The sequence below is a fragment of the Acaromyces ingoldii genome (assembly GCF_003144295.1).
Source record: "Acaromyces ingoldii strain MCA 4198 unplaced genomic scaffold FA10scaffold_5, whole genome shotgun sequence".
NCBI lineage: Eukaryota > Fungi > Basidiomycota > Exobasidiomycetes > Exobasidiales > Cryptobasidiaceae > Acaromyces > Acaromyces ingoldii.
Genome location: NW_020290251.1, coordinates 820,551 through 843,566, shown reverse-complemented (window position 1 = coordinate 843,566; position 23,016 = coordinate 820,551). Strand labels below are relative to the sequence as shown.

The window sequence follows — 23,016 nt, the reverse complement described above, 5'->3', positions numbered from 1 at the left end:
CCAATCGGAAGTCTTCTCGGTGCTGCGTTTCCTTTTTCTCTTGAATTCTCCCTTTCAATGTGATTTGAAGATGGACCTTGACCGGAAGAGGTTGATGTCAATCTTTGACCGAAGGCGAGGCCATCTAGAGTTTATTTCAGGCTACAGGTCCTGTACAGCCTCCATCAACCACGATCTTCGCTCACTCAAAGGCCCCAGTCTGAAGTTGGGCGCATCAGTATTCTCCTCCAGGTCGTCGGCGAAATCGGAAGCTTTGAGTCCTTCCAGGGCCTTGGAACGTCAGTCAGTAACAATGATCAGAACGGCAGTGGTCTGTTTGACCCACTTTTGAGCTCTCCTGAAGGAATATCTCATGAAGCGGCTCTTCGGGGAAATCAATTGCCGGTGCTTGGGAGCGAATCTCGGCATTGATGGCCGAACCTGCCAGGTCTTCGCATGCGACCGTCGTGAAGATTCTCTCGCTAGATTTGTGGAGCCTGCAAGCAATTTTGAAAGGTTTGACGCCTTTCAACAGCCTTTTTAGTCTATGAGAGGGTGCAAAGGTAGAATAAGCAAGAACTGTGCGTTGCACACATAGCATGTACTCACGACATGCGCCTGTAATCGAAAAGCTAGTGTTTGGAAAGTCTGCTTTAGTCGTTGCTTGAGAGAGTAGTAGAATCAAGGGCAAGTGGCTCACCTCTCCCTCCGAAGAGGTCGTCAAACAAATGATATATCGGGGCTGCTTTTCGGCTGTCCATACATTGATGACCTCTTTGTTGCTGTTCTTGAGATCGATGGCCAGCTCGATACGAGACTCGACACAGTCATCAAAGCGCTTGTGCTTGACTTCGGAGATCATAAGATCAAGATCCGGAAAAGATCGAGCCTGTTGGACGAGCTTGAAACCAAAATTGGACGATCTGCGATTGAGCAGGTGCTCCATACGGAGTGGATCCGAGTCTGCCACATCTCCAATCGACTTGATGCCCGCCTCGCTCAGCAGTTGCATGTACTTCTCCCCGATACTGGATGAATGACTGAGCTCTTTGGTGCTTGGTAAGCTGGAAGAAATTCAGTTCCTCACTTGTCTAGCTGTCGAAGCGTGGCAGGGCTCGAGTCCCAAGCCTGGCCGGAGGTTGATCGAACGCTGTAAAGACGCCGCCTCTTTAGCTGATCAAGGCAGTTGGAAACAGATCAGCAGGACCTACAGCTCAGAAGCGTCCTTCGCCGTCTTTCCGTCTTCGCGGTGGACAGCAATGTCAACGAGGCATTTGAGGCTGCGCAGAGTCTATCAGTAGCAGGCTATGAAATAGCAAGACTTGTCACTCGCATTCTAGGGGCCTGGCGAAAGACGAGCCTGGCCTCTGACTGAAAACCTGCTTTGAAGACTTCTCCCTCCTCTTTGAAGATGTCCAAGACATTCACCCCGGCAAGAACGGCCTGCAGGAAAAACAATTGAATCAGACGCTTTTCTTATAAGGTGACCCGCAGAGCGTCTACCTGGATCAAAATAGAGAGCTTGTCGGTGGCGTTTGTAACCTTTTTCGGTGGGAAGCGGATTTGCGACAAGGTGCGAATCTTGTTCCAGACGCCCTTTTCGCCGTGGCGGATGCGGATCTCGCAAAACTCTTCAGCAAGACACAGTACCTGAAGCTGAGGCGCCTAATCAGGAGTGCACGACGGTTTTGTTCACTCCAGAGCAAACTCACGATGTCGCTCGTTGAAGCTCCACGTTTAACGCGCAGAAGCCGAAGGAACGTCTTAAGAGCAACTTCAGTTGTCTCGGGTTGCTGAATGGTCGATTGTCACACTCACCTTGAAGCTGATAAAGTAGCTTGCGAGTAGATCACCATAGTGGGAGCATGCGATCTCTGATCTGCCATCTTGCGTAGCGTCAAGCAAGAGCTCGTGTTCCCGGAGACTCTTGAAAAGGTGTCGGGAAAGGTTTTGGACCCCATGCTCCGGGTCATTCATGCCACCAGCTCCTTCAATTTGGTAGTGGCGCTGTTGTAAGAACACGAATAGCTTTTCAGTGATGGTGAACAAAGCAAGAGATAACTTATGAACACATACGAGGTTCTTCTTCATCCGAACAAAGAGAAAAGTTCCCCGGAGCCAATTCTCCACAAAATCTTGACTGCAAGATTCCCTTTGACCAATTTCGGCATTGACGTGCTCGCTAATGGGAGGAAGCGTTGAGACTCGACCTCTCAGAAGTTTGAACGAAGACACATCGGTGGCTCACATGAGGCTTAGATGGAGCGTGCTTTCGATAGGTGTCTCGCCTCGGGCCATAGCTACGTAGTAATCTTTTCGGTTGTTCTCTGTCATGATGACGCAAACTCCCTCTCTATCGAATTGAGGACGTCCTGCGCGGCCCATCATCTGAAGAATGTCAAGGTCATCCATTTCAGTCTGGATAGAGATTCAGCTTCGTTTAGAGTAGCCCCAAGCAACAGAAGAGAGATTGTCCTGAGCTCCTGCTTACCCATTGCCCTTGGTAAAGTTTGGTCCCTCGAATGATGACGAGATAGCTGCAGGTCGAAAATTGTCATTTTAAGTCTCCATCTTCGAACGCCACCCATCTCTTACGCCGGCAGATTGACTCCAACGGCCAGACTAGAGGTGGACACTATAGACACATGTCAGGGGAAAAGCTGCGGAACATTTGGCCAACTTATTTGGTCAGCTTGCTCACCAAGGACAAAGCATCTTCCCTCGAGGAAGGCAGACTCCACAAGCCTTTTGTCGCGAGGTGAGAGGCCCGCATGATGATATGCTACCCCTCGAGGAGCCAATTCTTTAGAGCAACAACATTAGCTACCAGAGAAAGAGGAGCAAGTGCGGTAGAGCTGCTCACCGTTGAGGTTTGGATCATCGTAGTTGGCAGTCATCGAACTTCAACAAACCTTTAGCTATTTTCTCCGCTGTGGTGCAAACTTACGTTTGCTCACGGGAGAGGGGGGTCCCATGGCCTATTTCGTGCTTCGCAGAGCCTGTCGAACTCATTGGCAAGTACCTCTGCAGCGTTGGAAGCTGACTTCCTCATCGGTGCGAAAATAAGAACTGGCCTTCCGTTTGCGTGCTCTTGGATGATTTGCATGATTCTGAAGCAGTGCGATGAACGAGGTTTGCTAAGAGTTTTCTCCTTATCATCAACTGTGCCTACCTGCTGTTCAGATTTCCCTCTAGCTTCCAGTAATCTCCTTCAGGGTTGGCATATCCATACACGTACTGCAGTGACGCGCGTCAGATCTTCATGACGACGAAATGTGCTTCCGTTCTGCTTACCTTCCGCAAAGGGCAAGGGCGATATGTTTCGCCAAAGGTGAAGAGGTCTGCAGTGGTCTTTGGGGATCCGCACTCGTCAATGTCTGAGTCTGTCGCATTAGACCCGACCCATTCGGCAATATCGTCAGCGTTGGGGACACTGTGAATTGATTCGTTGTGAGATCAGGGAGGACGGCACCACCATTTGACGACCCGCTTACGTTGCAGATAGTGCGATAACGCGCAAGTCGTCGACCTTGTCTTTCATCCTCGATACGAGCACCTCGAGACATGGCCCTTTGGAAAGAAGCCAGAGGTAAGATGTGCTTCAATTTTTCCACTTCGGTCAGAAAGCACTACTCACCGCGATTCCTCTCGCGAAGGAAGTGGACTTCATCAATGAGCAAGAGCTTGATGTGACGAAGGATATGGTCGTTTTTGCTCCAGCGCCGTGTGATGCTGAGTCAACTTTTACTTTAGTACCTCTGAAGACCAACACGGTGGAGTTCCAGAGGACATCGCAGCTCACTAGTCCCACTTCTCCTGTGAATTGCAACGAGGAGAGTGATGGATTTCAGCCTCATTCTCGGACCGGACAAGTCCGTCAGCGCATACACACCGGTGTCGAGATGATGATCCTCGCATCTTTAGCGCTTGCAAGACCCAGAGCGTTGCTGTCGCCCTGATGAAGCTTGTTCAGAGGACGAAGGTGTCAACAAGCGTAATCCGCTGCTGCTTACCGTCAGCTCGACGACTGGCGCGTTGAGATGCTGAAACTTGGCAGCCCAATCCTTTGTCCTTTCTGAACAGAGACCTTTTGTCGGAGCTAGATAGAGGGCTTTCTGTTGCTGTGTGGTGTAGAGCAGCCTCGCAATTGCTATCTCAAAGATGACCGTCTTCCCCGAGCTGGTCGGGGCCGATACGACGATGTTACTTTTGGTCTCGAAGGCGGTGCTAAGGACTGTGCTCTGCATTGCATTGAAGAAGGGAAATGGAAACACGGGCTGCAGACAATCGGCTACTCGGAGACACAGGGAAGAGTCAGCGATACGATGGAAGCGGGCAGGTTCCCATGCGTACGTAGAACGCTTGTTGGCATTAGATCCCCGGCTCCCTCGCTTTCATCTGTGAGGTCTGTGTGCGTCAAAACAAGAGAAAGGACAGTAAAACAGCTCGGCTGCTGCCGGTGATGCTAACCATGACCCAAATTCGCTTCGCTGTACTCGGCGCCAGCGGCATCGTCGCCGCCGTAGAGGCCAGGTTGCAAAGCAAAGTTGTGACTGTCAGCGTGCATAGGGGGCATGGGGGACGGAGAAGAGACTACACGAGTCCCTTGCGGATTATATTGGGAGGGAGACTCGACAGCGGGAGGCGACGAAGTTGGAGAAGTATTGAGAGGCGCTTGTGAGCCATGGGTCATGAGAAGCTGAGCTTCCCAAACGTTGACATGGTGCATGTTAGCTTGCTCTGCATGCCTACTACTACTGCCCTCTACATATTGCTCCAACCACGACATGTCGATCTTCCGGCGAAGCAACGGACCGGATGACCCCGGGATTGCACTACGAAGGGATAAGTTGACAGGCGAAATGGAGGGGAATGCTTATAGACAAGACGATGTCCGATGGTCAAGCGAAGAGAAGCAAGAAACCGCGCCGCGCCGCGCGCGCCGAAATTCTCGCACGGACGTCCAATGCTTTCAGTGTAGCGCGCGGGCGAAAAAGCAAAAGTCAAAGAGGAAAAAAGAAGAACGGGGATTTGATCTTCTTCTGGTCCGACTCCGTTGCAACACAGAGGGAAGAAAAGGAGGAAGAAAAGGAGGCCAAGGAGAGGTAGGAGAAGAGTGACAAGCCAGCCGAGGCGGACGATCGTGAACGGAGACGCAAATAGGAGCCCAATCGCAGCTGACTTGGACACAGCGCAACTGAGAAGGGACGCGGACGCCCATGTACTGTACAGTACTTTCCTGCAGACGTGAAGAGCGGACGAGGCCGGTGAACTAGGAATGTGCGTCAGGCAAGGGTGCGACGCTCCTTAGACCGATTCTCACCCATCGTCGCTAAACTTCTCGTGTGGGTGCACCACTTACTCTTGTAGCCACCAACACGGCGACGTCGACTGAGCACTGATCGTGCCGACCTCCGGCTCTTGTTCTCATCGCACATCGCACAGGTGTGCAAAGCAGAGCCGCCTCTTCATAAAGATAGCAGACTGATGGTGGCTCTTTCTCTATAAAAACACTTGCTCGGACAGCTTGTGTCTATCACAGGGTTGCGCGCAGAGGCACGATGGCAGCACAGCGAGATGGGCCACTGTTCGTAATCAAGGTCAGCGACATCCCGAACAGCGCAAAAGTACGCGAGCTTCGAAAAGCAATCGGTGTCGCAGCCAAGTCGATTCGAAGAGAGCCGCCCATTCGCTTCGGTGTCGAGATAAGAAAAAAGGAGGGAGTCCGGTATGGCAAGCTCTCTTTCACAGAGGGGGAAGTGATCCGACTTTGGCTAAGCCGCTACGGCAGTCGTCTCGGCGAGCGGATCGTGGTCAAAGACCAGCGCCTGACCTTTGCGCCTCTGGAAGAGGTCATTGACAAGTGGCAGATCTCGGCGATTAACAACCAGATCAAAGATCGACAATGGGAAGGTTCCGACTATGACGACATCCCCGAACCACCTCGTCTGTCGATTGTCGACGTCTCTTGTGGTGCCTGGGACTCACGCAATGCGTACTGCCAGGGATGGGGACGGTTATGCCAGGATCCCAAGTCCTGTATGACGTTCGACGTCGACGAGACGAAGCTCAGCATCCGTATCGATGACCTTGTCATTGAGACGGTGTCGGTCAATATTCTCCATGTCATTCTCGTGGGCAAGGCATTGTACATCGAGCTAGGCCACCCACCGCTCTTTCTTCGCGAAATTGCGAGGGTGAGCACGGCAGCGCCGACTACTTTTCCAAGCGAGCCAGTGTCCAAGCAGGTGCTCCCAAGACGACCGCGTGCAAATTACCGACGACTTCTTGAGTGTCAAGAAGATCATGAGGGCGCCATTGAATTTGACAGAGTGGGAGCATTTGACAGCCAGCACATGCCAGTTGCACAGTACTGCAACGTCTTCAGAGTTGGCGCTTGCACCGTGCAAGAAATCAAGTCCTTCTACGACCTCACCCAAAGACGACTTCCTAAGCTGAAAAAGGTCTCTTCGATTCCAATGGGCGATCCGGCAACCTTCTCGGCACAAACAATCTCGTCGCTAAATGCCATGTTCGAAAAGCTCTCGTTCGAGGTGGCTTTCCAGGCTCAGGCTCTAATTGGCCCTCGGTTGCTACCCTTGGAGTTGCTCAGCTTGAGAAAGCAAATTGTCAAGCTGGAAGCGCGTCTCGGACCGTCAGCAGCCCCAGCTCTGAGGAGCCTCAAAGCCCACCTTTGTGACCGCGGACCAATAGCCGAGAAGGAGAACTGGCCTTCATTTTCCCTCGATCAGATGTCCCGAGAACTCGAAAGAGCAGAGCAAGGGAAAACCCTCGAAGCCCAACTCCAGACGCGGTCCAAAACGCTCACGCACACCGCCCAGCTCACGCCGTCGTATGGCTGCTTTCTCGACGGACCCCACCTCGACGACGGTAATCGTATCCTTCGTCAATACCCTGGTAAAGACGTTCACTTTCTCCGCGTAAGGTGCATCGAGGAGAATGGCTCCGTGTTGCGCGTCTCGCAGAACGGAATCCAGACAAAGGCCATGATCGAGGAACGCTTTGGCACCGCTCTCCGTCAGGGCATTGTTGTAGCTGGCAGGAGATTTCAGTTCCTCGCCTTCAGCGGCAGCAGCCTTCGCGAAAGCAGCTGTTGGTTCATGGTGAGCTTGCATTGGTCTAGTGAGGTTAAGCTCAATGCGCTCGTGGCTGACTTCAGACAATGTCCAGCGCCCTTTTCAATTTCATGGTACGAGGGTCCGGCCAGACACGATCCGACAAAGCATCGGCGCACTCGATCACATTCGCTGCCCTGCCAAATACGCCGCTCGGATGGGGCAGGCATTCACTGCCACACCATCGAGCATCGAGATCCATCCAAGCCAAATAAAACGTATCGAGGACGTCGAAGTTGGCAAATACTGCTTCACAGATGGCATCGGAACCATCTCACCGGCTCTTGTCAAAAGGGTGACGGAGGAAATGTACGAATTTGAGCCGCCCACGCCTCCCACTGTCTTTCAGGTCCGAATCGGCGGCGCAAAAGGTGTACTTGCCATCGACACGAGGCTTGAGGGCGAGCAGGTAAATCTCCGCAACAGTATGGTCAAATTCGAGGCAACGAGCACCAGACTCGAGATCGCCAATGTCTACAGAAAGCCACTTCCGATGTTCCTCAACCGACCCATGGTCGCCCTTCTCGAGAGCCTGGGGGTGCCAAAAAGGGCTTTCATGGCCTTTCAGAACGCTGCCGTCCAAGGGTTGCGCGATGCAACGCGGTCCGTCGATGCTGCAAGGGCCCTGCATCTGCATTACGGCATGGGTCTTATCTGCTCCGACGTTCTCTCGGCTCTCGCCACGCGGGGGATCAATGGCTTCGGTGCCGCCTTCCTGCGAGAGGCGAATTTGGGCCTCGTCAATTTCGCTCTGCGAAACGTGAAGTACCGAGCTAGGATTCGCGTCCCGAATTGCTATACACTACTCGGTGCAATTGACGAGACGGGTGAATTGGGCCCTAAAGAAGTCGTCGTCGCCATAGGCTGGCCAGGTGAGCCAATGCAGTACCTTGAAGGTCGCTGCTTGGTCGGACGTTCGCCCATGACTGCGCCTGGCGACGTTCAGTTCGTCACGGCTGTCGTTCCTGCCGCCGACTCTCCTCTGCGCGCCCTACGCAACGCCCTTGTCTTTTCTCGAAAAGGCACGCGTCCTGTGCCAAGCATGCTGGCCGGTGGCGACTTGGACGGAGATCTGTATAATGTCATCCAAGAAAAGTCTCTTCTGCCCAAGGTCACGTACAAAGCGGCGACGTATCCGCGGCTAAAGCCCCAGGAGCTCGACCGAAATTGCACAGTCGACGACGTTATCACATTCTTCCTCCAGTTCATCGAGGTGAGACCTGAGCTTACGGCATATTGTGTCATATTCTCACTGACCGGACGCGATCATATCCTGGTCTAGCATAATGTCATTGGGATAGTCGCCAATCATCACTTGCACCTCTCCGATCGAAGCAACAAAGGTGTCGTTGACAGGGCCTGTATAAGACTCGCAGCGCTGCATAGCATCGCCGTCGACTACAGCAAGACGGGCATCCCAGCACCAGTCAAAGACTCGCCATATGTTCCTGCTGAAAAGCCAGATTACTTCATGAAGGAGTATCGGCTGGAAGGTCGCGACAGTCGCCAGCACCCTCGAGAGAGGGAGCTCTTTTACCAGAGTAGAAAGGCGCTCGGCGAGATGTTCCGTGCCATCGACGTACAGAACAAGCTCACAGAGTGGAGCCGTCTGGCGTCTTTGCCGTTATCGGAAGCAAAGCCAGAGAGTAGTGACGGACAAGAGGAGAATAGCTGGTCGACCAATCTCTGGGACGAATTGAAACGAGACGGGCGCGCTGATGGCTACCATCGCCACCTGGCGAGCGTCACGGCCGTCTTGGACTACTATGACCGCAACGTCGGCGTCTTGCGGAGGGATTATAGTCCCTTCAAACGGAGCCTGCTCTCAGAGGAAGAAGTGTTTATGGGCTGCATTATTGAGCGAGGTCCGACGCAACAAAGCTTTAATGACTTCGACCACATAAATCGACTCCAAGACGAGTACGAGTCGATCTGCAGGATTACGAGGCAGCTCGTCTTTTTCCGCTCCTCAGACTCGCCTGTCCAAGGTCACTCCAATGGTCTTTCCCGCGCTACCTCAAAAGGCCATTCGGGCAACAACGGTGTTGGGACCGCGGGGCTTAAGGGAAGTGATCCAGCCAAGCACCCCAGTGAACGCAAATCGAGCACGGTCGAAGAAAGTCTTGTCCGCCGCTGGATCCTCTACAGCAGCGATCGCTTCGATGACGACGTTGCTATTGGAAACGAGGTCCAGAAAGTCCCGCAAGAGCGTGTTGCGAAGGTCAAGCGCGAGCTCATCGGCGTCATCACCAATGGCCTAGCCTTTTACAGCGTAGCACTCAAAAAGTCTGCGGGCAGGAGCGCACCATGGATTGTCGTGTCGGCCATCCTGCGAGCACATCGATATCTCGACGCCTTTGAAGGCAAGAATGCGGTTCCGAACGGGATGTCTAATGCTGTCTTCAGTCGAGAACTCAAGACTCCAGAGACTCCCGCGACGCCAGACGAGGTCAACAGAGTCGGAGACGACAATAGCGAGGGAACAGACCAAGATGAGAGCAACGCGGGAGACGGCCTTGCGCTGAACAACGACGATCTGATGCTTGGGTTGGTAGGCAATATCTACGAGGGCCTGGAGGTGCTCGACTCGTACGACGAAGTCGAAAAGCTGCCCTCGCCGGAGAGAACAGAGAGTCTTGATGGCAGCAGTGTAGTCGACTCGCTTGCCAACATTACCACTTCGAATGACAACGTCGTCGCAAACAAGACTGCTGGCGAGGAAAGTGCCGACCCAGATGCGAGCCAAGAGGGCACAGACGACGATGACGACGATGACTTTGGCTTCGAGGCGTTTACGAGGAAGCCGATGACGGGCAGAGGAGGCGGAGCCTATATGACGAGCGACGAGGAGGCCTCGAGTGACGAAGAATAGCCACAGAAGATCTAGCACGCCGCCCGTTGGAACGCTTACACGCATCACGAACATGCCAAGAGTGCTTCTTCAAAGATTGAAGCTAGAACAAAAGGGCGAGATCCCCTGTCACGATAGATTCACTTTCTAATCATGTCTATTACAGTCATTCATGCAGCCCTTTTGAAAGCCAATCTCTCTCTGATGAAGTGAGGCTCGTTCTCTTCGCCACCCAGGAATTGTCGGTAGACGTCGGTGATTGTGCTGCTGCTGCCTTCGGTCCACTTGCTCCGCCAGAAGTGGGCGCCTTCGACGGTGAGATTGTTTTGCGCTGCGAAATCGCGCAGCGAGAATTGTCGACGCTCGACTGAGCTCGAGGAGATAGAAGCGCCCTTGGGTTGGGCGAGAAGGCAGAGTGCATACCGGTGCGGCTTCGTGCCCTTTTGGGGGTGAGGGGGGATGTACGACACCAGGTCGGACCCGCCCTCGACAGTGTTTTTTATTGAGGAGAGGGCAACGTCGGACACGAGCCAGTGAAGATATGTCCCGATGCGCTCCTCGGCCTCGTACGGCGCATCGGCATCAACGAGGGCCAATGTGTAGAAGCGCTCCTCGGCATGGAACGGCGTGGCCAGGATCGAGGGCTGGTCAAAGGTCCTCGCGGCGGGGATGATGCAGCCAGGGTCGATGATCTCGCCGCTGACGTCCTCAATCCCACTCTTGGATGTGACATCTGTGAAGCCTGTCCCCTCGCCAAAGGAGACCTGGACATCGACCGTGGGTGTAAAGGTGAGCAAGATGTCTGGAACGATGTACATGTCGCGCAGTCTCGCAGCGAGCCTCTCGAGGGGCCCGCGCCTCCACGCCTGCTCGCGCAAGTGGGCAAAGACAGGAGAAGAGAGAGGTGCATCGACATTGTTGGTGAAGCGCCATCGGACGGCGGGATCGTTGATCTCTGCAGCGACGAGGTGGGCGTCGAGCTTGGCTTGTGCCGATGAGCGCTCAGGCGAGCCGGGAGGGTGCGACGAGATGGCTGCTTCCAGCGCGGGGATCTCGCGGCGTAGTGAGGCCTGCTGTGACGAGATGTAGGCGAGCGCCTCATCATAGGCCGGCTCGACGCCCGGTGCGATCGGTGGAGTCCACCCCGATGAGGAAGAAGAAGCTGCTGACGCTGATGCAGACGTTGACGCAGAGGAAGAAGAAGACGAAGCGGAAGAAGATGAGACGTTGGCATTTGCCACAGTCGCCAGCCGACGAACATGCCGGAGCGATGCCCTCGCCTGGGCCCTGATAGTCGGTATCGCCGCTATTGTCGCCATGCTGATCCGTCGGAGCGAACTTCTGGTCGGCTTGGCAAAACGGGAGAAAAGAAATGAAAAAGAAAAAAAAGGAAGTCCCTTTAGCCTAAAGGCACGTGGAATATATTTAGTCCGTGCTGGCCACGCCCGCCCATCCCCTTCTCTCCGACCTCAAGAAGCGCAACACAGCCAGGCCGTGGAAGGAAGAACTGAGGTGTCAGGTACGACAGCTGCGACGATTGCTGCGACGAGCTGGCGAATCAGTACCGGCAACTAGCACCGTGAAAGCCAGGCAGCTGTGACGATGGCAAGCAGCGGTGGGGGCCTGCAGCGGAGAAGAGGGGGAGGAGGAGGAGGAGGCGCGGGGGCGGGATACGGTGTCGACGACGAGGATGCCAATCCTTCACGGAACGCGTCGCCAGGGCCTTCTGGCCTACATGCGAGCAGTTCTACAAATGGCCATCAGTCAGCGAGCGGCTCAAATAGCAAAGCTGGAGGAGGGTCAGGCAAAAACAGGGAAGCAGGCTCTGCTGGGCCCAGCGGCTTGAACGGCATCGGCGAGCTCAAAGGAGGGGCAGGGAGCGTGACAGTGACGAGCAGTAGTGGAGGCCATCGGATCGCATATGACCCAAGAGATCTTGCCGACGAGAGCGAGACGCTCGAGAACCCGCGGTTGACCTTGATGGAAGAGTGTCTCTTGCTAGGTCTCAAGGACAAGCAAGTGAGTGCAGCTACTCGCTCCTCCTGCTCCTCCTGCTATGCTGACAAGCGGTCCGCTTACTTTGCAAAGGGTTATTTGTCATTTTGGAACGACAACATCTCATATACCCTCCGAGGGTGCATCCTCATCGAATTGGCTCTCCGAAGGCGCATCTCTGTCTCACGAGACTCATCCGCATCGCACCGGCCCAGGGGCATGGGTGCCCTCGCTGTTCAAGACCGACTCATTGAGGTGGTGGACAGCAAAGCGACAGGCGAAGTTCTGCTTGACGAGGCGCTGAAGCTCATGAAAGCAAGCGAGAGGATGAGTGCGGCCCAATGGGTCGACCTGCTTAGTGGTGAGTAGCTTTCTCGGAACTGGCTGCCCTCGTCTTCCACCTCGCTCATTCGAGCGGTAAACCATCAGGCGAGACCTGGAACGTGACCAAAATTGGCTACCAGCTCAAGCAAGTGCGCGAGCGTCTTGCAAAGGGCCTCGTCGACAAGGGCATCTTGCGGACCGAGAAGCGCAACTTTCTGCTGTTCGACATGGCGACGCACCCGGTCGCCGACTCATCTGCAAAAGACGCTGTGCTACGCCGAGTACTCTCGCTTCTCACCTCGAGCTCACCAAGCGTCCATGCACATGTCCTCTACCGCGAGGAGAAACGGCCGATTGCCTTTGCGGCAACGAGGGCCCTTTCGTTGTTGTGCTGCGCTTTTAGCGCAAACGTCCTCGAAAACGCCCTGACGCATCTGTCGTATGATGCAAGAGAGGCAGCGTTCCAAAAGGTCGACGATATTCTCGCAGAATTTGCGCAATGGCCCATGGCACCAAGGAGTGGCGCGCCAGTTGGGATAGCAGGCGGGCCGGCCGGAGGAAGAGGAGGAGGGACACCAGGCTTGGGCGAGGGCAGCGTCGTAACACCAGGGCAAGAGGCGACGGCGGGAGCGAGCATCTTCGAGCTCGCAAAGGCCGTCCGAAATGACCTGCAGACCGATACTTCCGGCATCGCCATGGGCGCATTTGAGGCAATCGCGGGCGTCCTTCATACCTTGAGCAGGATGGATTCACTCCTTTAGATCCGTACCCGCTCCCCAGAGCCGTCTTCACTTGTGTTGTGACATCCTATACGTATCGGTGCATGGCTGCGCACTCTCTAAGCATCGTAATCATCCCCTGTACACAGGGACCTATTGCGCGCACAAAAAATAATTCTCTTTTCGCCTATTCTACAGTTCCTCTACTCGAGCTCCCCTTCGGGCACGTCGCCTCCGTCGTCACCGAGGGCTGTGGCGCTGGGCTTGAAGACTTGAAGGACGTTGTCTTCTGCCGCTGTGGCCATGTGCCATTCGGCGTGGGGCGACCATGAGATGTCCTGATGAAGTGGACAATGTCAGCACTTGATGATAGGGCAACCTCATCAGTCAGCTCACCGTTGTGCGAGCCGTGTGGCCGCCATGGACGAAGAGAAGCTCCGGCGGGCCATCCTCGGCGTCTTCTGGTGTCTGCTCTTCGCCGATTCTCGACAGGTCCCACATCATAACTCGTCGATCCGCTGCTGCACTCGCGACGCTGAAGGATTCAACATTGTCAGCACACCGACATTGGAAGAGCTGAATGGGCTGACTCACATCGTCTCGTTGTGCGGCGACCAAGCGAGCTGAAGGACCTCATCTGTGTGCGCTTCCAGTGAGTGCAGCTTGGTCTTGAGGTTTCGAAGATCCCACAATCCCAGGGTCTGCGAGAAGAAAGGGAGCTTAGCTTGGTGCAGTGATTGCCGGGATGAGAATACCCACCTTATCGCTGGACCCTGTGCAGATGATATGCTCGTTCGCAGGGCTGAATAGGACAGCATTGATCTCACTCGCATGGGCATTCTCAACCCTCTGCTTTGGAGAGCTTCCCTTGTCGCGGGTGTCCCAGCTAGACGAGTGAGGCGCGAAAATGAGCAAATTTTCTTCTCGCTCTTGGCACTCCAAGCATGACCGTACTCACACCAGCATGCTCCTGTCATCACCGACGCTGGCGAAGAGCGTTTCTTTCAGATTGTGCCAGGCCACATCCTCGACGACAGACGAATGGCCATGGTAAGTAGTCACTGGGTCCATCGTTGTCTCGCCCTTTTTGTACGCCGAAATGTCCCAGTAGCACACTGTCTCATCGTCCGAAGAGGCCAGAATATGTCCCTGCTTGAGGGGGTTCCACGAGAGCCCGTATCTGCGCAGAGGAGTCAAATACTTCTTCCGGCTACTAAATCATCTGCAGAACTACTCACCCTTCCTTTTCTTGCCCAGCCAAAATGATGTCTGGCTTGCACTTTCCATCCGGACTTGGCTGCAGACTATGTTTTGTTCGGTCAAAGATATATGTCGGGCCCAGGACAGTCCTTGTCGCGATCAGGTCGGGGTTCTGAGGACAGTAGCGAGCGCGATTGACCTCGCCGTCGTGGTTAATCTTTTGGTGGATAGTCACTTTTGGCGTGAAGCCCCCGTATGTCCCGATCTCTGAATGTGGGCCCAATCATCAGCAGCCGCTCAAGTTGTCATCCTGGAGATACGGGGTAGTCACCTCCTTTGTCCTCGTCGTACTTTGTCGTATCCAGCTCGGCCTCTTCGCCTTCTGCTGTGGTCGGCAGCTGTACATGCGCAATCTGCAAGTAGTTCTGGTCCTGTCCCGATGTGTGCGTCCCGAGCAGCAGCCTGTGCTGCTCGTAGTTCTTTCCAGCGGGCCTGGTCGCGCACAACAGCATTAGCACGCTGTTGCACGAGGAGTTTCCGCTCTACTCACCTCTCGCGATCAGGGAACCATTGGACAGTCAAGGTGGGCCACTCGAGCGCATTTGTGACGACAAGATCGTATAGGAAAGGAGAGTTCTTTTTCCAGATCTTGTACTCCTCGTTGGAAATCTTTACGGCGTTGACATCTTCCTCTTCCATCTTGTCGTTTTGCTCGCGAGGTGCGCGGTGGTGATGGGGATGATCTTTGATGGAGGAGACCTTCGCGTCGACGCGAAGGCGAGCGTGTAGCAGCTCTAATTTCACACGTGGGAAAAGTAGTAGCGGCGAAGAAGTGCGAGGTGATGAGTCGCGCGAGACACCAACTTTTTCTTCACCTCTATCTTTCGATCCGAAGCCACCTTCAAGAGCTGCCTGGCTAAGATGTCTGTGCAGGCAGCGACGCTCGAATCGATCTCGTCGTCGCTCAAGTCGCTGTCAATTGCAGCGACGAGCGTCGTCTCGCATGCAGCCTCCACTTCGCCCGACAGCTGGAAGGAAGCTGTCTCCTCGCTGGCCACGGGCGCCAACTTTCAGTACACCAAGACACTCCTCTTCAAGCCCAAGACGGCAAAAACGGCAAAGGCCTACCCAGTCCTTGTCGTAGCAAAGAATGATACCGAGACAAATACTACTGCGCTGGGCAAGGAGATCAACCAAAAGGAGATGCGGCTAGCCGCCCCAGAACTTCTTCAGGACTTTCTTGGTGCTACGAAGGACGATGTGTCGCCCCTTTCCGTCTCAAAGGCCAACGGACCCGAAGGGTCGCACCCATTGCTGGTCGTGCTAGATGCTTTCGTCGCCTCGTCTGAAGAACAATTCGCTTTCCACGCCGCCTCGTCCGAAAAGACCATCTTCCTGACAGGAAAGGAGGTCGCCAAATACCTTGAGAGCACAGGTGCCAAGGTCGAGACCATTGACTTTTCAAAGCTTGCTTCGAACCCTGCGTGAGTCTTCTATCACTGTGGTGTTCTTCACGTTTGGCAAGTAAAGTACTGACTTTGTAAATCCAGGCCCATGCCCAAGGCTAACGCCCCCTCGGCATCGGGCGTATCGGCCCCCGGCGTCACACAGGCTCCCGTTGCCAACAATAACGCAGCTCGGGCCAGGGCGGCAGATGCGGCCAAGAATCCCGACGCCGAGTTGATTGGGATCACTGTCCGGAAAGATGGTGACTTCCCCGAATGGTACCAGCAGGTGCTCAAGAAGGGTGACATGCTCGACTACTACGACGTGAGCGGCTGCTACATCCTGAAGCCTTGGAGCTACAACGTCTGGCAGGCGATTCAGAGTAAGTCAAGATGAACAGAGCCCTCGCCATTGTTATCTGACTGCATTTACAGCCTTCTTCGATGCGGAGATCAAGAAGCTTGGCGTGGAGAACTGTTACTTTCCCATGTTCGTTTCTTCGGACGTATTGGAGAGAGAAAAGGATCATATCGAAGGGTTTGCCCCCGAGGTGGCTTGGGTCACACGAGCGTGAGTAGCGTCAAGCAACAATTGAAGCATGCATCAGACTGATCAAGCGACTGGCAGTGGCTCGAGCGACCTTGAGAAGCCCGTTGCTATTCGCCCGACCTCGGAGACGGTCATGTACCCCTACTACGCCAAATGGATCCGGAGCCATCGCGATCTGCCTCTCAAGCTCAACCAGTGGAACAGTGTCGTGCGTTGGGAGTTTAAGCACCCTCAGCCTTTCCTCCGAACGCGAGAATTTCTTTGGCAAGAGGGTCACACTGCACACCTCACCCTCGAGGAAGCCGACAAAGAGGTCAAGCAGATCCTCAAGCTGTACCAGCGGGTCTATGAGGATCTTCTGGCCGTACCAGTCGTTCCAGGAGTCAAATCGGAGAAGGAAAAATTTGCTGGTGGTTTCTACACGACGACTGTCGAAGGCTTCGTCCCCACCACTGGCCGAGGAATCCAAGGAGGAACGTCTCACTGTCTCGGGCAGAACTTCTCGAAGATGTTCAACATCACTGTTGACGACCCCAAAGCGACCGACGAAACGAGAGGTACACCCGAGGGCAAGTTGTTTGTCTGGCAAAACTCCTGGGGCTTGTCGACGAGAACAATTGGCGTCATGGTCATGGTGCATGGAGACGACAAGGGCTTAGTCATGCCCCCTCGCGTTTCGCAGATCCAAACAGTTATCGTCCCCTGCGGCATCAGCGCCAAGATGACGCCAAAAGAAAAGGACACTATTCTCGATGCTTGCGAGGAGACGGCAAGGTCGCTTCGAGAAGCTGGCATCCGGGCCAAGGCAGACCTGCGCGAGAATTACAGCACAGGCTTCAAGTTCAACGACTGGGAGCTCCGGGGTGTGCCCGTCCGTCTCGAAATTGGTCCCAAGGACCTGGAAAAGGAGCAGGTCGTGGCAGTTCGCCGTGACAATGGCGAGAAGGCTTCAATGAAGACCAAGGAGCTTGTTCACGAACTTCCCAAGCTCCTCGACGCGATCCACGACTCCATGTTCAAAAAGGCAGACGATATCTACCGAGCCCACCGCAAGGTTGTGACCAAGTGGGATGACTTTACGCGCACGCTCAACACCAAGTGCCACGTCATCATCCCGTGGTGCGAGGTCGAGGCGTGTGAGGACGCCATCAAGGACCGCAGCGCTCGGCAGGGCAGCGAGGGAGAGGCGCAAGACGAGCGGGCACCCTCGATGGGCGCAAAGTCGCTCTGCATCCCCTTCGACCAGGCTCAATATCCAGACATTGCCGGTCTCGAGTGCCCCCAGTGTGGGCAGAAGGCTAAGCGCTGGACTATGTTTGGCCGGTCGTACTGATCTAACGTGGTCACACATACGCAAACACACTGTTGTTGAGGGTAATACAAATGTCATGATGCTTGCGATGTCTTGAGAAAGGACTGAAGTAGACCGAGGGACCTAATATATGCATCTATCGGGGTAGCGGATGGGAGACGGCGACGTAATTGTCTCCTGCATCGCCACCAATCTTTGAGAGCGTCTTTTTATCATCTATCCGCGGTATCCGATGTGGGTTCCGAAAAAGGTCGATGGGATCATACCGATGTTTGAGTATCGTTATTCTCTCAAGGGCTTCTTTGCCATAATACGCTTCTTTCCACTCCTCGTCTCCCAGCGACAAGTCGACATAGCAGCTGTACGACTTTTCCACGATGCCGTCGTTGGCCAGCGACTGTTTCCACTTGGCGTCGATTTGTTGGAGCAGGTTTCTTGCCTCGATATTAAAGGGGGTATTGGGCATCATGCCGACCGATGTCTGTATGAGCCAGAGAGCATCGCGCTGCTGCATTGAGGAAGCTTCGACGAGCTCCTTGTCAAGGTGTCGCGCATGGCTACCGCCAAACAGCTCCATGTACACGTTCCAGGCCCAATTTTCTGTGCTTGTCGAAGCCTTGGCTCTCTGCCAGAGCAACTGCACGACATTGTCGACCGCCGCAGTCGACAGCGCTTTGGTGTTGTCCATCGTCAGCGAAGTGCGAGCGAGGAATTGATTGTGCCGAAGACGCTCAGCCAGGGTGTCGAGCTTGTCGTCTGCCTTTCCAAAGTCGTCCCAGTCCTCCATCAGGCGGAGGTAGTCGACCTCATCGGTTCTCACGCCATCTGGCACGAGGGGCAAGCCTCTCCTGTCTAGCTCGGCCTGGAGCGCTTGAGCAACGGTCCCATTGAAAGTGGCGAGTGAACCGCGAAAGGCGCCTCGCATATGCATCGAGACTGTCCCTCCCGGCGGATCTCCCATGTTCGGCTGCTGGATCTGAAGATGAAAGCCTAGCTCGGCAGGATTCGACTCGCTCATGGCAAATGCCTGAATCGCCTCGATCGTTTTGACTGTATCCGCGACCGTTTTGAGCGAACTAGTCCACCGATACTCGAGAAAGACCCAGGGGCCAGCCACGTCGTACGTCTTGAAGGTGAAGCGAGTCACAATTCCAAAGAAGCTACCTGCCCCTCTCAGACCCCAGAAGAGCTCTTCGTGGTTGTCCTTGTTGGCCACGACGACAGTGCCATTGGACAGGACGACCTCAGCCTCGAGGATGTTGTCAGTCGTCATTCCCCACAATCGCGACGTTGGACCGAAGCCACCGCAGAGAGCATGTCCGCCCACACCGACGGGCGGACAGGTTCCATGAGGCATCCCTCGCTTGCCACTGTGCCAGAGACCTTTGACGACATCGCCCAGTCGCGCCCCAGGCCCCACGTTGGCCACGCCCTTGGCGCTGTCCGAATGGATGTCGCCCAGTCTGACCAGATCTACAATCAACGATCCGTCTTGCCCACCTGATCCAAACCCTCCAAACGAGTGCCCGCCGCTCCTGGCGGCCACGGCGACGTTGCCATTCTTGGCAGCACAGATCACAGCGGCAGAGACCTCTTGCGTCGAGCGCGGGTAGACGATGGCATATGGGTGGAAGTGGAAGGCGAGGTTGTCGGACTGTGCCGCGTCCCAGTACATGCTCGAGTCGTTTCGGGCCGGATCAATAACGTTGAGACGAGACGAGAGGAGACAGTCCGTCAAGGCGGCATTGTCCTTGAGGTCGGTCAACGATCTGGCCCGAAGAATGTGGCGTGAGGAGAGCAAGGTGGGTGGCAAATGGTGTTGGGCGAAGTTGGAGTAGGGCGCGCCCAACACCACAGAGGCGAGACAGCAGGCGATCAATGCGAAAGCAGATAGCATCATTGGAAGCTGCGTCGCTAGCTGCGGTGTACCTCTTCGAGACCCTATCCTCCGTCTCCGTCGCACAGCTCCTCTTCTTGGTCGATAGGGCCCATCCTTCCCCTCATCCCCCTCCTCGCCTCTCGAGTGTCCCCCAAGTGAAGAGCTCGAACAGGCTGCCAATGCAGGCATACTCACACGAGTCTCTTCCTTCGCTGAATGAGTAAGAGAGCACGCGCCTCTGGCGCTGGAAGAGACGAGGTAGGGGCAGGACAGTGCAGCGACTTGCTCGATAGGCGTTGGGGATGAGAAACGAGCTTATTTAGAATCTGTGCCGGAGAATTTGGAAAGGCCTTTTCCCTTTCTCTTATAGTCAGTACCTACTACTACTACTAGTGTGGGTCCACTCGAATGCGAACGCTAGGTGAAACAGACTTAGCCTTTCGTCGGGGCTTGGCTGCAAGGCTGCAAGGCAACCGCGGCGACGCGAGCGAGACTTCGAATCCGGCAGCGGGCTGCTTGCTGCTCAATGGATTCCGCTCAGCAAAGGCTGACACATTATATTCTTTGAGGGAGAAAGATCAGACCCATCGACTCGAGCTTAGGAGAGGTGATAGAAGAACAGTTGCATTTGTCAGAGAGAGTGTAGTGGTACAATGAAGGAATGATGCTTTGCGTGAACGAATATACAATGTGATAGCGACAATAATCAGACTCAACTTTCTGCAAGCTTGCTATGCGTCTGATGTTGAGTCGGAACCAGAGTCGATGCTGGAATGATCATCACCAGTAGTAGTAGTAGTAGTAGTACTGCTTTTGTTACTTTCGCCAAAGTCGACGCCCTGTTTCTTGAGTAAGTTGCTGTACTTGTATCGGATGACACCCAACCCGACATTCATCTCTTCTGAAAAGCGTTTGACTTCATCCTCATCGAGCCTTTCTCCTCCAAATTGAAGCGTGTGGACGATGTAGGTGGCGATTGTCGGCCTCCGCAGCGGTGGAGTGCGCATCTTGGCACCCACAGCTGCGAAGTCCAGGCCAGCGCGGAAATGCTGCAGTGCCTCGCGATGCCTTCGAGAGAACTTCCACTCTTTGCACGTCTCGGAGTGCTCTTCCGCAGTCTTCTTCTCTTCGGAATCGACTTTCCCTTCGGAGGCCAGTGTCTCCTCTGCCGGAAGATCTGATGTTTCTTTGCGTGTTTTCGCCGCAGACTTCGTGGCCTCTACGGATGTTACCGCACTCTTCGTCTCCTTGGACTTCACCGCTCCTTTATACGACGGCGTCTTCTTTGTCGCTGCCGCCTTGGAGGTCAGAAGCTCCGTCGACTTCTTCTCATCGCTCTTCGAGTCTGGAGAAGTAGGTGTCAGCATATTCTTCGTCGTCGCCTTGGCCTTTCCACTGGAAGTTGCCGTTTTCTCGGCCCTCTCGTCCGCTTTGGAGGCGGCCGCTACATCGTCGGGCTCGACTTTCTCCTTCTCGATCGCCGCTTCTGCCTCTTGCGTTCTCGACGCGGAGGGTCGCTTATCGACAACTCGAGGTCGGGCGTCCGTACGCGACCGCCTCAGTGCTTTGGATACATCTTCGGACGTGAAGGTAGATGGAGGACTGTCGGTTGTCCGGTTGAGCTGGTCGATGTGCTTAGCGAGACTGAAAAGAATCTCTAGTCCAACGTAGACATCGCTTGCAGCATAGTCGAGCTGCTGCTCACTAAGGACCTTGATGGCCCAGTTGCTCATTCGGACATTTGAGTCTTTGTCCAGCTTTCGCCTCAGATAGATCCTCGTCAAGTCGCGAAGGGCAATGTGCGTGGCATGTCCGGCCCATCTGTCGGGCTCGGCGAGCTTGGCCAGCGTTGACAGCTCTACGACATTACGAGGCGTCACGTCTTGACCAAAATCGCTCCGAAGCTTGGAAAAGTCGCCGCTGATCGCCACGCCGCACTTGATTGTCTCTCCATCTTCAATGAGCCTGACGAGATGTTTAGGGAGCTTCTCGAGGTGATCGACTTGGCACACAACGATGCGACTGGGCGCTGCAATTTGGATCAAGCCCGTTTTCGACATTTGACCCGCCTTGAAGACTGCCGGCCACTCCATGTCAAAGGAGAGAGGTGTGCCGTTCGGAATCGGCTCCAAGGCCTCGTCGATGGCCTCCGCTGTTGATGCGAGAATGAGAACGGGAGAGGCATGCGTGGGTACAGCTACTCTGGCTTTTGTTGGCTCTGCAGTCGGATTCGCCTCTTGCCTCTCCCGTTCGAGCTGTTCCTCGTCCTTTTTCATCGATTCGATGAATCCTGCCGGTCTCTTGTACGAGTACGTTGCATAATCTTTTTCCAGCTGCTGCCTCTCCCGTTCCCTTCGCAATGCTGCAGCTCTCTTTTCCCTGAATGTGCTGGATCTGCCCGCGTACGTCAAACCCGTTGCCGTCATCTTTGTTGATGCCGTCACTGTCGGCGTGGTCACCGCCGTTTCGATCTCGACGGCTCCTGACTCACGGAGCGACCTCGTTTTGTCCTTCTTAGACGGCGAGGTCAAACGCTCAATCGTCTGCTCTGCCAAAGACTTGTTCATCTCCACCGTAGGCTGCGTCGAATAGGATTGGCTGCAAAAAAGGCGAAGAGAAATTCAGTTAGGCGATGCACAAATGCCATTCATGGAAAGACCTGCGATTACCTACCTGAGCTTCGGTTTCTTAGTTCCTCTATGGACCTGCATATTGTGCTTTCGCTCGTCGCCAAAACGTATCAGATCGCCGACATTCCATCGGCGCTCTAGCCAAGCGATGCCAGGGATGAAAGTGGACTTGCCTCTGGCACCTGAACTGCTGCCCTTGCTGCTTGGCTCTCCTCTTGCCGTGCTGCTCGAGGCACGCCTGTGCGCAGGAGCCAGCCGGGCAGGGACGTGTATATCTGCCAACTGCGACGACAAGAATGCGGGTGAAGGCGAGCGTGCAACCAGATTCTCCTTCTCGTCGTCACTAATCTCCACCACGTCAAAATTTCGGGCCTTTTGACCCGTTTTGCTGGCAAGAGTGGCATCTTCACTTCTTGCGTAAGCTGCGCTCGGGCGCCCTTTAGCAGCAGCAGCAGCAGCAGCAGCAGCAGCATCTCCGCTTTGATCGGCGATCCCGGCCCGTCTTCCCGGCTTTTTTAGCTCCGCACCAATTTCCTCGACTGAGGAGGAACGTGAAGACGGCCTTGTGAGGTAGCTCTGCGAATCAAGAGCTTCCTCAGGAACGCTCAGTAAAAGCTCGTCGAGGTCGTCGTCGAAAGCCAGAGTACCTCCAGATTTGTGCCAGTCAAAAGCAGGAGGCAACCCAGGCTTAGGCGTCTCGATGTCTGCGCACGAGACCGAAGCGAAAGGACCGGACGCGTAATGGGCCATCGACGAGGACGACGCGAAAGGAATGGGGACCAAGGTTTTTCCGGGGATGGAGGCGACAGCACGGCAGAGCGTCCAAGGTCGGCTTCTGCAGAGCATCTCAGATGCACAGCAGTCCTTCGCTACAGTCACCTCTTGCAGTTGGCCGCTACAGTCGTCCGCTACAACCCTGGTCAGCGCCCCGTAGATGAGATCGAGCGCGACACAGAGCTGCACCTAATGTTCGTATTTTTAATCGCAGGAATTTTA

General features: G+C 54.8%; 9 protein-coding genes across 9 annotated transcripts; 3 read left to right on the top strand and 6 right to left on the bottom strand.

Annotated features, from left to right (window-relative positions):
• Window positions 1-185: 185 nt before the first annotated feature.
• Window positions 186-4,335, bottom strand: FA10DRAFT_161675 (P-loop containing nucleoside triphosphate hydrolase protein). Its single transcript, XM_025518154.1, has 23 exons — window positions 3,993-4,335; window positions 3,872-3,934; window positions 3,782-3,795; window positions 3,617-3,711; window positions 3,474-3,549; window positions 3,274-3,412; window positions 3,152-3,216; window positions 2,937-3,089; window positions 2,843-2,880; window positions 2,681-2,782; window positions 2,575-2,614; window positions 2,471-2,516; window positions 2,228-2,397; window positions 2,056-2,161; window positions 1,798-1,986; window positions 1,692-1,742; window positions 1,483-1,635; window positions 1,313-1,422; window positions 1,191-1,259; window positions 1,067-1,129; window positions 680-1,007; window positions 589-611; window positions 186-504 (listed from the first exon to the last, which is right to left on the bottom strand). Exons 1-23 carry the CDS (start codon window positions 4,224-4,226, stop codon window positions 462-464), a joined length of 2,370 nt encoding a protein of 789 aa, XP_025375556.1. The 5' UTR covers window positions 4,227-4,335; the 3' UTR covers window positions 186-461.
• Window positions 4,216-4,869, bottom strand: FA10DRAFT_268554 (hypothetical protein). Its single transcript, XM_025522382.1, has 2 exons — window positions 4,450-4,869; window positions 4,216-4,377 (listed from the first exon to the last, which is right to left on the bottom strand). The coding sequence occupies exons 1-2, from the start codon at window positions 4,706-4,708 to the stop codon at window positions 4,271-4,273; spliced, it is 366 nt and encodes a 121-aa protein (XP_025375555.1). The 5' UTR covers window positions 4,709-4,869; the 3' UTR covers window positions 4,216-4,270.
• Window positions 4,870-5,446: 577 nt separating this feature from the next.
• FA10DRAFT_268553 (RdRP-domain-containing protein) lies at window positions 5,447-10,102 on the top strand. The gene is made up of 3 exons (XM_025522381.1): window positions 5,447-7,103; window positions 7,171-8,328; window positions 8,398-10,102. The coding sequence occupies exons 1-3, from the start codon at window positions 5,541-5,543 to the stop codon at window positions 9,985-9,987; spliced, it is 4,311 nt and encodes a 1,436-aa protein (XP_025375554.1). The 5' UTR covers window positions 5,447-5,540; the 3' UTR covers window positions 9,988-10,102.
• On the bottom strand, window positions 10,089-11,309 carry FA10DRAFT_268551 (PEBP-like protein). Its single transcript, XM_025522380.1, has one exon. It carries the CDS (start codon window positions 11,283-11,285, stop codon window positions 10,137-10,139), a length of 1,149 nt encoding a protein of 382 aa, XP_025375553.1. The 5' UTR covers window positions 11,286-11,309; the 3' UTR covers window positions 10,089-10,136.
• A 492-nt stretch (window positions 11,310-11,801) lies between these two features.
• On the top strand, window positions 11,802-13,190 carry FA10DRAFT_268550 (Golgi phospho protein 3). The gene is made up of 3 exons (XM_025522379.1): window positions 11,802-11,985; window positions 12,055-12,322; window positions 12,391-13,190. The coding sequence occupies exons 1-3, from the start codon at window positions 11,947-11,949 to the stop codon at window positions 13,044-13,046; spliced, it is 963 nt and encodes a 320-aa protein (XP_025375552.1). The 5' UTR covers window positions 11,802-11,946; the 3' UTR covers window positions 13,047-13,190.
• Window positions 13,162-14,945, bottom strand: FA10DRAFT_268548 (putative chromatin assembly factor 1 subunit C). Its single transcript, XM_025522378.1, has 8 exons — window positions 14,755-14,945; window positions 14,536-14,696; window positions 14,243-14,471; window positions 13,963-14,184; window positions 13,764-13,890; window positions 13,599-13,705; window positions 13,401-13,539; window positions 13,162-13,342 (listed from the first exon to the last, which is right to left on the bottom strand). The coding sequence occupies exons 1-8, from the start codon at window positions 14,901-14,903 to the stop codon at window positions 13,208-13,210; spliced, it is 1,269 nt and encodes a 422-aa protein (XP_025375551.1). The 5' UTR covers window positions 14,904-14,945; the 3' UTR covers window positions 13,162-13,207.
• A 119-nt stretch (window positions 14,946-15,064) lies between these two features.
• On the top strand, window positions 15,065-17,609 carry FA10DRAFT_243819 (putative proline-tRNA ligase). Its single transcript, XM_025519323.1, has 4 exons — window positions 15,065-15,688; window positions 15,755-16,032; window positions 16,085-16,220; window positions 16,278-17,609. The coding sequence occupies exons 1-4, from the start codon at window positions 15,126-15,128 to the stop codon at window positions 17,530-17,532; spliced, it is 2,232 nt and encodes a 743-aa protein (XP_025375550.1). The 5' UTR covers window positions 15,065-15,125; the 3' UTR covers window positions 17,533-17,609.
• FA10DRAFT_268545 (FAD-binding domain-containing protein) lies at window positions 17,570-19,829 on the bottom strand. The gene has a single exon (XM_025522377.1). The coding sequence runs from the start codon at window positions 19,409-19,411 to the stop codon at window positions 17,648-17,650; it is 1,764 nt and encodes a 587-aa protein (XP_025375549.1). The 5' UTR covers window positions 19,412-19,829; the 3' UTR covers window positions 17,570-17,647.
• A 273-nt stretch (window positions 19,830-20,102) lies between these two features.
• FA10DRAFT_261741 (hypothetical protein) lies at window positions 20,103-22,866 on the bottom strand (the record flags this gene model as incomplete). The annotated part of the gene is made up of 3 exons (XM_025520082.1): window positions 20,103-20,158; window positions 20,211-21,988; window positions 22,064-22,866. The coding sequence occupies 3 exons, from the start codon at window positions 22,864-22,866 to the stop codon at window positions 20,103-20,105; spliced, it is 2,637 nt and encodes an 878-aa protein (XP_025375548.1).
• Window positions 22,867-23,016: the final 150 nt, after the last annotated feature.